Genomic DNA, 18,303 nt, shown 5'->3' with positions numbered 1-18,303 from the left:
TACGGAGAAACAAAATAAAAGCAGTGAATCGTGACTAACAAACAAAATCACTGACACAGAGAACAACAGGAAACACACAAAGGCTATTTCAGACCAATCTGGCCCCTCTAGACAAAAACAGAGTCTGAAGATATTAGACAAGTAAAATGCTGACGCAAGGTGGTATTGTAAAGTGTTATTTAAAATTCAAGCCAGAATGATTTTTTTTCTTTCTTTTTTTTTTTTTTGCGGATCTATACAGTTTTAGCAATTATATCTTAAAGTGCCGAGTGCTTTTCAGCCAGCGCTACATTGTGTTCCTTCATGCGCACGTTCTTCTAGCACAATGCACTGTTAATTAAGGCATACAGAGAGGTCATTTAAACTACTTTCAGTTTTACAATATAAATGCTATAAAACCCATGGATAGTCCCAAAATGCGAGTCTTTCACAAAGCAAAACTGTCATGCCGTACATGCCGGAGTGGTAGTTAACCACATGAGAACAATATGCGCAGCAAGGCCAATTGGATAAAAGACTACATACGATCTCCCACGGAAAGAGATGGTTGTTTCTAGCACATATCCATTAAGGCGCAAGCAATTAACAAGATGGCAGGTGCATTGTGGGAAAAACAGATCTTACTGACATCACTAAAATGCCAGATCCTTAATTAAAATCTCTTCAAGTACTTTAAGTGAAGCGTAAATCTGTAATGTACCATAATTTGTATGTGACTGAAATAAGATACTTGATGAACTCCTTAGCTGTAAAGAAGAATAAGGACACATTTTCATGGCCAAAACATCCTTTTTTCCACATTTTCCATGAGCGAAATGATCATTAACGCTCACATCTGATCGTCTCACGTGCCCGCTTCAGAGTCAACCTGAGTCAAAGCCTTCTTCAGCAATTCATTCATGCCGTGCTATGATAATATGGAATGCATTACATTGCATTAACCTCTGCACCTGCGCTAATTGAATCTGCGAGTCTTAATGAGACACGGAGAAAATGTGCATCGCTCACCAAGGTTGCCTGTAATTACAATTAATGATGCCCCTATACTTTTTTTCATTTATTTCTCCAGAAAATTAATCGTTTGCCAATCAACCACGACAGAAACTTATGTTCCACCCTGTATGCAAGTTAATTAGGTCCAGCTAAAGTGTATCGTCGACAAACACGTCCATTACTTACATTGCACTATGAGCTCCACGATGGCCTCTCTGGGTTTGACGTTGAAGCCGTTGTACTGGCTGGTTTGGCAGCGGTATGTTCCTGTCATCTCGCGAGAGACATTGACAATGCGCAGAACTCCGTCGTAGCTTTCGGTCTGCATGTTGCCATCTGGCATGGGCGCTTCTTTATCAGCACGAGACCAGATGATGATGGGTTTGGGTTTGCCGGAGACCAGGCACTGGAGCTCTACAGTGTCACCCTCCTGAGTGACCAAAGGGGACTTTCCTCTGGGGACAGTCAGGTTGGGTGGAACTAGAAGTGGACAGGTGAAAAGGTCGTAATGAATACATAACAGTGAGCTCTGTAAATATGAAAGTGTACATTTTTACTACATAAAATACAGTAGTTCAGTCAAAATTTTTTTGAAATTTTGTTCATTCATTCATTTTTTTATTTATTTACTTGTTTCTTTACTTATTTTATTTTCTCCACTCATTTCAAACCTGTCTATTTTCTTTTGTTAAATACAACATTTTTTTTTTGAAGAATGTTGGCAACCTAATACTCAATTAGCTATTGACTTTACACTATTTATACTATTTACTATTTATTGTCAACTGCTGTTGTTTACCAACATTAAAACAAAGCACTGTAAAAAGGCTACATTGTTAAATGGTGAACATTAAGTTTTAATTTTTTTTAAATAATTATGTTTCTTACTTTTTTGTAATGAGTTATTTACTGTAGGATTTTAGGTTACATCTGGAATTAACTTTATTATTTGATCACATACAAGTTTATTACATTATCTGAGTGCTTGAGTAATCAAAATGGTGTTTAGTAATTGTATGAATGACATTGTGAATTAGTTTTTACTGTGTCAGCTTGTGGAAAATCTGTTTGTGATGAGCTTTCACTCATCATGTGACTTTTTTCCATCACCTTCCATGTTTATGTGTCACATAAACATATAACAGTACTAATAAAATGGTATTTGCTCATTTGCACACTGATACATTTTTATTTTGCAGCTGGACAACAGTCCTTTCTGGCAAATAAATGTCTTGTTTTTTTGTTTTTTGTTTTCTCCCACTGATACAATATCTCTATTGGCTTTGCCAGAACATCAACATGTTGTCTCCCTCCTGGTGTCAGGTAACAGCATTTGTGGCTGTCTTTTGCAGTCAGACACCATAAACGTATGCAGACAACAGCAAGGAGACAAGTTTATGTTCTTCTGCTGATCCTAGACAACAGCCTGGCAAACTCCCGGCTCGGCTGCATGTAAACAGAGATGTTGTCACCTTCTCTGCATCTCCCACATGGACACTGCTGAAGGTTACCGGTTTCACAGGTCTTATCGCTGCTAGGTTGTCATGACGACAAAATACTGATTACCATTTTGCAAAAACAGGGTTATTAAGATATTCTATCACTCCGATCTTGTGTTAATACATTTAACATGCAAATACTGTGTTGATACTAAAACCATAATGTTCATTTTTTTGTTTATTTTTTTATTGTTGTATTTAATTAACAAATACAACGAAAAAAAAATGTTTCCACTGTCAAACTTAAATGAACTTTAGTAAACCTAAAACTTTATAGAAATACTGTAGAAACTAATAAAATAAAAGTAAAAAGGTTAAAGAATATCTAAATGTAACGGTCCACATAACGTTGGAAAACTTGTTGTATGAAATGTTTGTCTAATAAATGAGGATTTTATTCAAAAATGGATCATGGCTCATAATTTTGTGCCACAAATCATACGAAAGTTGTCATAAATTAGAAAAAAGTTGTCATAAATCATAAGAAAGTTTTAATTCCAATGGCAAACAATTTAGATCTTTCACCAACTAATGTATATGATATTGTGAAAGATTCACAGAAGTCTGTGTAAGGCACTACGCTAAACAATACTCTGCCCCAATGTTTTAGGAGTGTTGAAGCCATCAAAGTCCAAATTTGTTCCTATTTAGTGAATACAATATATTTGGTTAGTGAAAATTGGAAATAATTTCTTTGTTTCACTGAATTTTACACAACGTCCCATGATCCTTTTCAGAATTGGGGCTGTATGTCACTACAAACAGTATTCATTTAAATGTTTATTACCTCACCCATTGTCGATATTTTATCTTTAACTAAAGAATTGCAGTTATTTGTTATTTGCTACAAATACAGTCCACTGACCATAACTTGTATTCAACCCTTCCTTCCAGGTACTCTGGACATCGACATACAAAGCTATGTGAGTATTCCCACATCAAATGTGACTGAAAAATTTGACTGGAACCTTTTCTGCAGACTATTTTGATTGAGTTCAGACCTCAGAAACAGCAGGGTCAGTCTGACAAGAAACAGGAGATCTCTTCGCCGGTTCCTCTGAAACGGGCCACAGGGGTGGCGCACAGGCCCACTTTCATTAAAAATATATTATAACCTTACTGTACACAAAGCATCTGGACATGAAGTGTTCCGAGTCTCCATGGCCCTCTTCACAAACACAACACCATTAATAAAAGAGCCGCATGAAAACAAGGGCCCTTGTTGGGTAGCAAGGACACCATGTGATTGTGTTTTTCTAGAATTCTCTTAAAAAGCAGGAATAATAATAAAAAAAAAAACTTCAAGACTTACTACAGTAAAAGACAAGAAACAGACTGTCAGAAGGAAAGCTATCATGAGATGTGGAATATGAAAGAAGATGAAGAAGACAAATAAATACTGTACAGTGGAAAAAAACGACGTCTTCTCTTTTTTTTTTTGGAGATAAAAGAGAAATCTACTTTCTGTCCAGAAGGTGAGGGGGAATGACAGATTTATAGGAAGAGATGGTAATGAGTATAGCGGGGGAAAAAAACAGGAGAACAATGTTGAATATATTTCCGATTACGACTGCAGGAGGTCTGGTGGGAGAAATCTTGCGTCTACAGGTTGATTAAGCATGCCTTCTATAGAAGACCCAGGGCAAACAAACAAATATAAGATACTCTGCATAATGAAAATATATCACACTATCCATTTGGCTACATTATCAAGTCTAAAACGGCATTATCTGTGTTTTGTGACAGTAAAAACCTTTTACATCAACATTTTTATCATTAAAATGTCATCAGTGGGGGAGGCTGAGATTACTTTGTTTTATTGAAGCTATAAAGGCGTAATGTTTTGAAACAGTCTGTAAAACAATAACAAATTTAATCACCTTTCTTAAAAAAAAAAACAATGATTTTAATAATAAATAATGTTGACATTGTATAGAAGAGTGGTGACATACTACCATTAACCCCATTTCCGCAGCAATTTTTCCTCATTTACTTGGTAATGCATGCATGACTTCTAATTAATTGCTATTTATAATTAATAAATCTATGTTACTGTAAGTGCCAAGCTGGTTAAAGCATCATGCGGTTGCATCTGCTGGAAACTCAAAGAATGATTTTCTCAGTAAATCTCTTTGAATCCTTACGGGAGAGATATTTAATAGATTTAGTGGCACTGTACGCCCTGCTTACAGTACTGTGACTCTTAACTAAGACCATTAACATTTTCAGCAGCTGAAATAAATCAGAAATTAAATTAAAAGATAAGACTATACCTAACAAACTGAAATAAATAAGTCAAAGTTTACTACGACTAAAATTAAAATGGAAATACAAAAATGAAAATAAAATTGAAATAAAAACATGAAAATGACAATCATATATATGCAATAAAATACAGAACAAATACAAAATGTTCACTTTAAATGAATATAAACATTATACTAATAAATTATTATACTACAATTATCAATTAATTATACTAAACCTGTCTTTCTTATGTTGCAGGGATATATCTTTTGTATCACTACCCAAAAATACATTGTGAGTCAAAAAATATTTTTCTTCTATTGCAAAAATTTGTAGAATAGACTCAAGTAAATAGGAATAGATCACATTCCATGAAGATATTTAGTAAATATTCTAATATAAATATATTAAAACTCAATTTTTGATTATGCCTTGCTGATAACTAATTTTGAACAACTTTAAAAATGATTTTCCCAGTATCTACATTTCTTTAAACAAATATTGTTCTATCCTAACACAGTATAAATCATTGAGAGGCATATTTATTCAACATTTATATAATGCAGAAATCTCAATTTCTCAAGTTTTGTGGTCCAGGGTCACATATGGACTGTACATTTTTTTTTGTGCCTGCCTGTAAGTAATTTCACATAGATAATATTTTTATTAAACTGTAACAAATGTTGCAAAAGTAAAAGCAGCTTCCCTTTTTATACCTGTAAAGACTTTTGAAAAACTCACCCGTGGTGGAGGAGATGTTGACGTCTATGCTAATCTCTGGTATCCCACCGTTCTTCAGCGAGGCCACACAGGTGTACGTGCCAAAGTCAGTAAACTTGAGGTCAATGATGTCCAGGTTTGTGGTTCCTGGGGCGACGTCCGGGTCAGTCTGGGTAATGACCATGCGCTCTGAGCTGCGGAGAGGACGGCCATTCTTCAGCCAGCTAAACATGAGCTCCTCGGGCGGTGTGGCCTCCACCTGACACGAGATCTTCACCTCGCGGCCAATCTGGATGTTGTCGTCATTATGGTAGGGGTCGGGAGTGATCCAGAAGCGGCCCTTCTTCAGAGCTGTGTGAACAGAATCAAATGCCACTGATTTAACAGCTATGAAATATTCATGAGGAAATTTATTTAACATCGGCCAAAGTCAGCCCTTTCAACTTTTATGTTACAGACACACTGCAGCTGACTTTGACTGCGGGTTTAGCTTTAGTGTTAAATTACATACAAGGTTCTAGTTGTTAATGACATATTTAAATATGCTGCCTCTAATCTTTACGTGTGGTGTAAGAAATTACCAGAAAAAAAGATATTTACAGTATCTTTGCCAAGATAACTACAGTATTTAGAGGTCTGGATTGCTCATGACATTATGAAAACTAAAACCATTGCGCCATCATACTGTCCTATATTGTACATGTAAATTGTTAGCTATTTTAAATCAGAAATTTCTCCTACTTTTTAAAAAGTTGAGCTTACATAAATCACTAGACACATAATACTGAACCAAACCAAACCTAAAAAAAAAAAAAAAAAAAAAAAAAAAAAACATACCACCACCAAAAAATACAAAAAATGTCAAACTCTGTACTTACTGTGATACTTTCTATTGTACTAAAAGTACTGTACCCTCCGCCAACTCCACATTCACTACCTCCAACCCATATCTAGTGCCCCTATTTATTATTGCTACAGAGAAGGTCTTTTATCACAAAGCTGAAACTAAAATTCAGTGTAATGGTCATATTGACAAGGAAGCATAGTGACCCAAAGGACCCAATCAAGGAGTGGATATGTGCCGACACTCTCTCACTTTCAAAAGTAATAAATACAGAGTTAACAAACTAAGCAAACTACAAACAATGGTTCCCAAAAGTAAGTTTTCGAGTGACAAGTGGGCAGTGTGGATGACAGACATAACCGCACTAAATTTTGACTTATTATTGTTTATTATAACATATTATTATATTATTATCTTTTAAAGCAGTGTTTCTCCACCACTTTCCTGGAGGACCAAAAACACTGCATGTTTTGGATGTTTCCTTTGTCCTTCACACCTAGTACATGTTCTTCGTTCTCTACTAATGAGCTGATTATCTGAATCAGGCTTTTGGTTAGGGAGACACGAAAAATGTGCAGAGCTTGTGGTCCTCAAGGAACATGGTAGAGAAACACTGTTTAAAAGGGAAACATATGATGCAAAATCAACTTTTGTAAGATCAAACTTAGGGAAAATAACATTTTGGTAAGACGAAAATGACTCATTGTTGCAGAAAAGCTTGAATTAACTCCAAATAAAAAAAATCTTCATTGGCTTCATTACTGTCCCTGTCACTGACTGCTGTTTATGTGACAAGGAGAACAGACACGCCTGTGAGCAAGAATCAGCTTATTTGCATTTAAAGGCACAGGCAATGTAATTTACTTCGAAATTCACATATTTAGCAAGGTATAAGAAATTATCTGATGGATGTTTTGAGCTGAAACTTTACAGAAACATTCTGTAAATGCAGCATTGTGAGTGAGTCTCCCCAGAGAGAGAGAGAGAGAGAGAAAGAGAGTGCGTGTGTGTGAGAGAGAGAGAGGACGGAGAGGTGCAAGTACATGTGATGAGCATGTCAGTCAATAGAGTTTTTTTTATTTTTTTTATTCAGTAAATATAACAGTAAATAAAAATACATTCAGTAGGACTGCTTAGAGCCCACACACTAGAGCAGCAAACTATGATAAATGCAAAAAAAGAGCTGTGCATCTTTGACGATTCATTAAAAATGAGAAAATAATTAAATAGGCATCACTTTTCAGCCATAGTAGTGATCATGGAGAAAACTCCTCTCAGCTCAAAGAGTGTACGGTGAGCTGAAGAGAGATCATCTTTGCTGCTGTCAAATGCTTTACACGCTTGTGTTCGGAAATGCTCGTCACGGTGAGTATTCACTTAAATACAGTCAAATACAATGTTAACGAGGTTAAAATGTTTTAATATTTAGGATTTATCCGTGCATGAGTTCTTAAAGCCACTTCATTATTGGTTAAGCTTTAACGAATTAAGTTATCAAGCAGCACAAGAAAAAATGTATATATATGTATGCATGCTAGATAGAGTAGATAGATTAAATATGTTAAACTAGATAGATTTATGGTAGATGATAGATGGAGAATTAATTGTATGCTTTCTATATTCCATTTCCATATTTCTTGTGGAGTTATTCACCTTGTATTGGTTTAATGTTATTTTTATTCATACAGCAGGCTAATATTTCAACAATGATTTCATTAAAAGTATGCATTTGGAAGCAGTTAATGAGTTCAACATTTGTTAAATTAATTATTAATTCAACAACACTACTCATATGGAAACTGCAATTAAAACAACATAGATTTAGCAGAAGTGTGAAGAGTCTGAACCAGATGCTGCATTATTAGTAAATAAAATAAACGAATCATGAGATCTTCAGATAAATGAGCCTGACAGCACAACGATTTAAAAACATGAAGCATTGTTTCCAAAATGATGCCTGTTAAACTGATTTTTGAAACCTTTCTACTGCTAATATATCAGATATCTGCGAAAAGGTGTTTAAAAAGCATTGCTTAAATTGGCATGGCAACACTACAAGCATAAAACGGTGAAAAATAAAATGATTCTGGCTGAAGTTATTTTAAAATTGTTGACCATAACAAGTCATTATAACATTACTTAATATTTCAGAAAAATTTAAACATGTCTGAAACCTGCTACTCTCCCTTGTGAAGTTAAAAAAGTAAACTGAACCTGCATTTCATCAAATGGCCACTGGGTGTTGGCTCCAAAACAGAACAAACTTCCCTTGACTGCAATTTTAAAATGCCCAAAAACTAAATAAAATAAATAAATAAAATTGTGCATAAATAATTATTAGCCCCTCTTTGAGTTTTTTTTTAATATTTCCCAAATAATGTTTAACAAAGCAGGAAATTTTTACAGTATGTCTAATAATATTTTTTTTCCCATGGAGAAAGACTTATTTGTTTTTATTTCGACTAGAATATATTCTACATATTCTACAGAACAAACCATCATTATACAATAACTTTACAATTTACCTAACCTGCCTAGTTATCCTAGATAAGCCTTTAAATGTCACTTTAAGCTGTATAGAAGTGTCTTGAAAAATATCTAGTAAAATATTATTTACTGTTATTATGACAAAGATAAAATAAATCAGGTATTAGAAATGATTTATTAAAACTATTATGTTTAGAAATGTGTTGAAAAACATCTTCTCTCCATTAAACAGAAATTGGGGAAAAAATAAACAAAATAAAACATATATATGTTTATTTATTCATTCATTTTCTTTTCGGCTTAGTCCCTTTATTAATCCGGGGTTGCCACAGTAGAATAAACACCAAGTTATCCAGCATGTTCCAGCTGCAACCCATCTCTGGGAAACATCCACATACACACTTATCAACACTCATATACTACGGAAAATTTCGGCTACCCAATTCACCTGTAACTCATGTCTTTTCAGGACTGTGGGGGAAACCGGAGCACCCGGAGGAAACCCACACGATGCAGGGAGATTAGGCAAACTCTACACAGAAACGCCAACTGACCCAGCTGAGGCTCGAACCAGTGACCTTCTTGCTGTGAGGCGACAGAACTACCTACTGCACCACTGCGTCGCCTACATATAAATATAATATTACCCTTCATGACAACTCTGAGGGGGTGAATTTCATCACATTCATTTCATTTATTTTTAAACCTTAAGATTCAGCATAATTGTGGTCACTCGTGTGATAGCTAGATCTGTGTTGTTCTGTTGGACCTCAGATGATTCCGGCTGATTCTAACTGCTGATATATATATTGCTTTCGTTTTATGTAGCGATACACAGTCAGCTGCCTTTTGGGCATTGTTTCTTACATTTATCAGATAATATGTTATGCTGCGCACTTATTTTAACTCACAAGTTCAGGTCTGGCCTCAATTTCCCCTGTAAGGGAAATTCTTATATACTTCTTATAAATCTTTGTATTTGCTTAAAAAACATTTATTTGTCATTTCTAATTTCATTTAGAAGTTGAACACACTTCAAAATCTGACAGACTGATTAGCTGTAGGCTATAGAACAGTCATCTGAAATGTTGTCATACAGTGTTATGACAGGTTTTCATAAATAGCCTTGCATTTACTAACACTACTAGTTTTTAAGTATTTGAAAGTAATTAGCATTTTCCTTTATTGATATGGTATAGCACGTGGTCAGAATATAAATGACTTTCATTTAATCAAGTGTTAAGCATTTCTCCCAAAGAAAAAACAACATAAGCAAAATGCAAACAGGAATCTACAGCTTCACCCATGCCACTCCTCTTTGTCCATTTTCGGTTATTCTAAAGTGATGCACAGTTGGTGTGATGAACTATGGACAAAATGGTGACAGCTGGCCCCACCCATTTGTAGCTCTTTAGAGACCTATGGGTGACATCACGGACTGGATCACCAGCGATCCAGGCTTGCAGATCACTGGTATACATATGCAGCTTCACCCAAACTACAATTCTGTCACTTTATGAACTACATATCTCGTAATAAATATCAATAGCTATTATTAGAAGTAGCATAAATGTTTTTTTCTTTCTATAAGATTTATTTGTGAGATTTTTATGACAGCTAACAGTCACTTTATTTTGATGGTCCATTCTCTTTAGATTATAACAAGTTAGGTTGGGGTTAGGGTAAGTGTAAGTTGATATATACTTGCAAAGTTTCTTATGGTCGGTTAAATGTCTGTTGAAGGAGCAGTATCAACAGATATTAAGCAGACAGTCTACTAATACTCAAATGGACCATCAAATTACATTATATATGATAATATATATAATATGTACATACATAAATATATATGACAATACAATGAAATGAATGAAAATAAACCTCACTATAATCCTTATATTGTGCAACAAACAGTATATTATGTGCATAAACAATATATGATGTGCATTCATTTCAGAAATTAGGCATATAAACAGGTCAGTACCGAAAGTTGAGGTAGGCAGCATGGTGTATTAGGTCAAATAAACAATGATAATAAAAGAAAAAAGAAAAGAAAAAATATAAAACTGAAGAGGTTGGGGGTGGCACATTTTTTAAACTTGTGGTTTAATGTCAAGAAGAGTTGTATGCTAGTGCTATATCAGCACTAGTATTCATCTGGAAGGTACAGACTAGAAGTACAAGATGGGCAACCATTCAGTTTACAGAATAAATGTTTTAATAATATTTGCTTATATGTGCTGTGAATTTTTTTGTGATTATTTGTTTTGACAATTTAAGTGTGTGTACTGTGCATATTTATTATGTAAAGGCCTATACACATACAAACAGATATACAGTTTATTTATATTAAGATATAAAATTTAGGCAATGTGTATATGATACAAATTATAAATAAGTTTAAATATCCACCCATTGACATACAGTTGAAGTCAGAATTATTAGCCCCCTTCAATTTTTTTCTTCTTTTTAAAATATTTTCCAAATGATGTTTAACAGAGCAAGGACATTTTTACAGTATGTCTGATAATATTTTTTCTTCTGGAGAAAGTCTTATTTGTTTTATTTTGGTTAGAAAAATATGAGTTTTTAATTTTTTAAACATCATTTTAGGGACAAAATTATTAGCCTCTTTAAGCAATTTTTTTAACGATAATCTACAGAACAAAGCACTGTTATACAATAACTTGCCTAATTACCCTAACCTACCTAGTTAACCTAAATAACCTAGTTAAGCCTTTAAATGTCACTTTAAGCTGTATAGAAGTGTCTTCAAAAAATATCTAGTCAAATATTATTTACTGTCATCATGGCAAAGATAAAATAAATCAGTATTAGAAATGAGTTATTAAAACCATTATGTTTAGAACTATGTTGAAAAAATCTTTTCTCTGGTAAACAGAAATTGGGGAAAAAAGAAACAAGCGGCTAATAATTCAGGGAGGCTAATAATTCTGACTTCAACTGTATATTAGGTCAAAACAAAATTTTATTTTGTATGATTATTTGTGATTAATTTTTGCATAGAACTAATATAAAGACATTTTAAAACTTAAACTAGATAAAAACAAGAATGATTTCCCTGGAAACTAGCAAAATTTAAATAAATCAGTTTATCTTTTCAGTTAATATTTATTTCATTTGAACTAATTAGGTTCATCTTAAACTGTTTTAATAATTTGTGTATGTATTTTAATCAAACACTGTAAGCTAAAAATGCTTAGAGATAAAAAAAACAAAAAACATTACTTTTGTCTTATAAAATTTCTGTTTGCTCAAGAAACAGTAACACATTGGATGTTTTCTCACCAAACGTCTCTAAATCTCTTCATACGAGATTTGAACTGCACAGTTAATGATGCATTAAATGCAGTGCGTCACTTTCCATAGCTAAAAGGTCTTTGCTTAATGTAATTTCAAAACAGTTTAATGTACGCAGTCTACCCGCAATTCATCCACACCACTGCTTCTGGAGTCATTATAACTGTGACGAGCCCATGACATAAAAATGACAGAATACTAAATATCCACAGGCTGTTTTCAAGGGATGGCGGTGAGTTTCTATCATCTCACTCTGTCAATACACCACAAATAAAGCTGGGTCTTAAAATACACCATTCCACCATCACCCCGGAAAAAGGTGGGAAATAAACAGAGAGCCTCTCGCAGTATTATTTAGAAGAGGGACTGTCAGGGTTTCGCACACTTTCTGTTTTTCGGAGAACAGACGAGTCCTTTCACAGAAGCTGGATCCTCTGACAGTGACACTGAGAAGATCTCTGACTCAAGCACACTGACAGATACAGCGCTGGAAATGATGTAAGAACGGCGTGACATGACACACACTTTCCACACTCTTGCACACCACTCCACACATGCTAATGAGTGAGTGTGGATTGAGAGATCTGTGTCGTCTCACATTCAGAAATAACTTCAACTAATAGACACACTAGACTGAACAGCAGCTATTTTCAGAGCTTTACGACTTAAAAAAACACACACACAATAAATAAACTGAAACAAGCAGCCTGCTGTTCTCAAGAAAAATGCAGCTTTAGTGAAGTCAGCGTGAAAAAAAAATTGCAATTATCTAACTAATAAACGTTCTTGACGTGACTGTTTCATATGATTTTTTATGAATACAAATAACAAATCTATTTATAACCAACAAAGACATTGAAAAAGCGAAGAAATCAGACAAACAAGCCAATTAACATTAAACAAGAGGATATAATGTGAATATTTAATTCGTTTTTTTATTTATTACGTTGTTTGTTTGTTAGCTATCAATGGGGAAAACTCAGCATACCTGAAAAACAGTCAAAAGATTCTCATCAGACATAAAATGTTATATTGTTGGCCGTAACATTATATTTTCCAAGAACTTAATACTCTCCCATTCCCTAAAACACACAAACTGTACAGTACATTCACTTTCTCAAATGCAAAAATGTGGTGCACTTTTCTGACGATTTTAGCAATAAAATAGTAGGCATTGTAAACTATACATGCCATTTATTAGTGAGGTAATAAGCGTGCTGTTCTTGAAACAGAATAAAGGCACTTAGAGTTCTGCTGATAAGCATTGCTGAAAGGCCTAATTCAAAATAATCAGGTAATTCACACTCCCTAATAACTGCATTCTTTGCATACCAACAGGGTATAAGCAGAAGTATGCGAAAGGACTTTTAATTTGTCAGTAACCTGGGTTAAGTGCTTCTGGTGAACTGTATGCCATTACAAAATCGACACGTTTAAAATCAGTTTTTTCTTTTTTAATCAGCAATCTGCACTCGCTGAGTAATATCCGGTCTCAGATTGTACAAGAAACTCGGCATTAAATTACATTTTTCACCGCCATGTCTTTAAAATATGAACATTTATTTTACCCCAGTATATTCAATGAAGCTTCTGTGCTAACCTGCTGATTCTGACGGGCACATGCAAGTAAACGGCTTTTTGTTTCTTTTTATGCTTGAACAACCAAATGAATGTCATAGTCTATTTAACTGACTATAATTTAATTATATTACAACCTTGATGCTGTATAAGAAACCGTATAAAACGAAAAAACATTAATCAATCACCGAAAGTTTATCAGTATGGGAAGAAACACTATAATATACCATGTTGCTTAAATCTAATAATCTTTAAATTTATACTATAAAATTTTGTCTCAGGAATTAGCATTTTAGGATATCTCATAAAAAGATGGAAACAACAAGAATGTCCATACATACAGTAATCATATTTTACAATACTTTTGTTTTTGGCATATGGTAATGTAAATTAAGGCAGTTTTGGTAACCAGAAAAGACTTGGAAAAAACTAATCACAATGTACATTCTTATTAAATGTTTATTTAATTAGATTATTTATAATATAATATAATATAATATAATATAATATAATATAATATAATATAATATAATATAATATAATATAATATAATATAATATAATATAATGTTTGACTGTGTATTACGTTAATTTGTAACTGCAAGGATATGAACTGATATAAAATTGAGAAAAAAATGTTTTATGTAACATGATAAAGAGCATCAGAACAAATTTATGCACATATGCATCTGATCTGGAGGACATTTTCAATGACATTCATTTTTGTGTATGCAAATAGAAGTGAATAAATACATACACCAATATGCGCCATCATTCTAAATTTAGTTGTTTATAGAACTATCAAAAACGAATTTTAAACTTTAGAAACACCTCTGTAGATGAATACTCAATTTTCACAGTTTCACAGTCATTTGCACACAAAAAAAAGTCCTAACCTAGTTTTTTTTTTTTTGTTCCACATGGGAAATGTAACATTACACAAGTAAAATAGGTTGCTGAATGACTTTTGTCTTTTGACTTCTTCTGCAAAGTAATTGTACACATATAAGTGCTCACTGCTCTCTCCTGAAGCGAAGAGGTCAGATACAAATGAGCAATTGTCTCCCAAAGGAATCCCAAATCTCAAGCTAGCCATGAGCCAAAGCAAAACACCACAATCTCATTTCCATCTTAGAAAAAAACGCATCTGTGCATCTGGCCCTAATTATTAATCACTCGCTGATTTATTTAAAAACAGCTTTTATGAAATCTTATTAACCAATTGATTTGCATTGAAGCTGCACATTTTACAAGCTGTTTCAATCTGGCCTGTTAAAATAGGATGTTTCAAGGTGGATGATGACACTGTTACTGGCAGAGACTGTGAATATATGATGATAATGAAGAGCTGCAACTTCGCAGGGTTGCTTCTTTGCAAAGTTCAACTCGGCAGGCCTTGCCTTACTGGTCAATTTGCGACTTAATCAATAGTGTAATATTGTGGTGAGATAGCTGTGCACTCCTTGGTGACCCCATAAAACTTGCAGGGTGTTAATGCTTTTGCGTCCAGTTCCTTCGCATGACTTCTGTCATTATCAAAAAGCACTGCAGGTAAGCAATTACCAAGAGACAAGCTGTGTAATCTTTCCAGAACATTTAAAGTCAGGTTGCAGCACGCCGAGCGTTTGAGAATGATTTCTTACAGTAATCCGCTGTAATAACATCTCTTGAAATTTCAAAAACGCTTAAAATGGAAATCCAACTTTATTTTTTTTTTTTGCTTCAACTTTTAATGAGCTTTCCAACAGAAGAATATATCAAGAAGCTCCTAAGAGACAACATAATGGTTTCTCTCAACCATTTGCACCTGTGTTTTGTATCTGTTTGTTTTATGAAGTGTCTGGGAAAGAATTAAGACTTCACCTTAAATGACGGCAATGCTTTTTGCGTGGCACGAGCACAAATGTGATGCATGCGCAATGCTTAAAGACTATTTCTTTCTGGCATCAAACATATGCAGAAGATATTGATGAATGCGTTTCTAAATGATTATGTTTTGGATGGGTCTTTTCTTTGTGATGTTATAATTAGTTAGCTGTTTCTTCCACCGCAGATCATTGTCAACGCTCTCGTGGCATTATGTGAGAATCAATAATCCTTTTGACTGGCCTGTAGTCGTGCATTCAGAGTCAGTGAATGGATGCAAAAAGTCTTTTGCTGATGAATATGCAGTGTTGAAGGCAAACGCTTTCTTCATCATGATATCTTATGTAATCATGTTATTAAAGGGTTTTTTAATATTAAAGAATTGTTTAAAGTGTTTTTTTTTCTTCACGGTCATATTTGCGCTAGTCAATCGCACCCTTTTAGAAGCAAAACTGGAGTTTCAAACTTACTTTGAAATAGCGAATATCACAGAATAGATCTATTATTTGAAATTAAAACATAATAATTATAAATAAACTATAATTAATAAATAACAATCAAAAACGAGACGATTATGCAACCAGGTTACTTCAAACTGTAGTTTTTTAACTACAAAAGTTAAATTGAACAACGCATTGGTCTCATTTCCTAACTGGAAAAAAATATTTATGTGCAGAAATTTATATATATTTTTTTATATTTATATATATATTTTTTATATTTATTTTTTATTATTATTATTTTTTTAATAAAGATCAAGTTTGATAACAGCTCATACCATATGCATTCATATTTTTTCTAACATTGGTGGGAATGGGTGAATTATGTGACTTACACGTTACATTGAAAAAAGCTCCTATGTCCACCTTTTTTGTTGCCGCCATCCTCACTTGCGTGTCACACACCTTATTCTTGCACAGGAAATTCACCTGCAGTTTTGGCACTGCTACATATGAGATCTGAACGCAGCTACAGCTTTTTCAATGCAAATCTTAAATAATTAGAAATAAATTTATACTACAAGTAAAATTACAGTTTTATTGGAAATAAAACTATTATTCATTCATTCATTCATTTTCTTGTCGGCTTAGTCCCTTTATTAATCCGGGGTCGCCACAGCGGAATGAACCGCCAACTTATCCAGCAAGTTTTTCCGCAGCGGATGCCCTTCCAGCCGCAGCCCATCTCTGGGAAACATCTACACACACAAACTACGGACAATTTAGCCAACCCAATTCACCTGTCTTTGGACTGTGGGGGAAACCAGCGCACCTGGAGGAAACCCACGCGAATGCAGGGAGAACTGGCTAACTCCACACAGAAACACCAATTGAGCCGAGGTTCGAACCAGGGACCTTCTTGCTGTGAGGCAACAGCACTACCTACTGCGCCACGGCTTCACCCTAAAACTATTATTATTATTATTATTATTATTATTATTAATATTATTATATGATGTTTCGCATACACTTTTGTCCAAAGCGAGTTACAAATAAGTAAGCCATCAATCCTAAACTTACCTCATCCCAAAGAGGCAATACAAACAAGTGCTACTTAGAAAAAGGTACTTATATTGTTTAAAAAAAGCTATGGTAGAGAAGGAAAAGGGATTTAAAAATATTTTTTAAGCAATAAGTGTATATAAATGCATGAATATAATCCAATGAATCCTAAAATTTCACATTATCATCTACAACAGCCAATGCCAAAAAAATAAACAAGATGAGATGAGCCTTTCCATTAGAGGAAGAATTGCTTGAATATAAATCTGTTATTAGCTGTAGTAAATCACCACTGCAGCAGCCTGCGTACAGTCACTGCATCATCTAAAGCAACTGAATTCTCTTTTATCTATTGTTATTTAGCAGTCGAGAAGCACAATGTACGAGCGGATCATCACATGCACGGCTAATTTGAAAGCAGCTTTACAGGCCAAGTTGCAATCAGTCATTACATTCAGTGGAATCTCACCAATGACAATGTGCCCTCGCATTCATGATACTGATGCACTGCACTGCAACAGACAATGCAAAGTGTAAAAAAACAGTTGCTCTGAATGACCATCAAAGCAATTCAGGTAGAACAATTTGCATATCACAAAAAAGACCAATTTCGGAAACTAGGGCTAGGGGGGATGGAGGGAGCGATCTTTGCATGGCTGTTTTGATTGCTTGGTGGAAAGTGGCCCAAACGGGAGATGATATCTCCTCTGTAAATAAATAAAAAGATGAGTTTCTATGGCAGGGTGCAGGCTCAGCAATACCCCTCCTTCCATCAGCGCTCCCCTCCAGCTAATAAATATCTTATAAAGAACGAGTCGGGTTATTTTGCAGTTATCTGCAGAGCAGACCCTGCACCGTTTGCCGTAATCTGCTGAAGAGGCTCCATGCTCGTACTGACAAGGCTCAATATTTGAGTGATAACTGGCGAAGGGTGGGGTGTGTTTTATTGATGATGCTGCCAGCGGGTGCAGGAGCTGTCAGAAAAGGCCTTACTCAGGGATGGAGATCTGGTCACTCCCACCTGGGTGCTACAGAATGACGTCCCATTACGGCTCTCATCAGGTCAATCTGCCCCCCTATAGTAATCCCTGTACTGCGTTTGACTGTGTAGGCAAGATTATCTAGACCTTTTTAGTTGTTTAAAAAAGCTTTAAAGCAAAAACTACAATTCTGTCATCATTTAAAGGTTCTTTATGTAAGTTTTTGACTCTTCCGAAGTATAAAAATACAATATAATTGGAGATATT

General features: G+C 34.5%; 1 protein-coding gene across 11 annotated transcripts in view; it reads right to left on the bottom strand.

Moving 5' to 3' along the window:
• The window catches only part of mdga2a (MAM domain containing glycosylphosphatidylinositol anchor 2a), a 349,723-nt gene that overhangs the window by 98,207 nt on the left and 233,213 nt on the right, over nt 1–18,303 (bottom strand). For all 11 annotated transcript variants that reach the window (XM_073928613.1, XM_073928617.1, XM_073928614.1 and 8 more), the window contains 2 exons: nt 5,481–5,810; nt 1,180–1,473 (listed from right to left, as the gene is read on the bottom strand). In XM_073928613.1, the coding sequence (XP_073784714.1) occupies nt 1,180–1,473; nt 5,481–5,691 (505 nt within the window). In that variant the 5' untranslated portion in view covers nt 5,692–5,810. The remainder of the gene's footprint in view (nt 1–1,179; nt 1,474–5,480; nt 5,811–18,303) is intronic.

This window comes from Danio rerio, chromosome 17 (genome assembly GCF_049306965.1).
Source record: "Danio rerio strain Tuebingen ecotype United States chromosome 17, GRCz12tu, whole genome shotgun sequence".
Classification (NCBI taxonomy): domain Eukaryota; kingdom Metazoa; phylum Chordata; class Actinopteri; order Cypriniformes; family Danionidae; genus Danio; species Danio rerio.
This window is presented reverse-complemented; position numbering and strand designations above follow the sequence as displayed.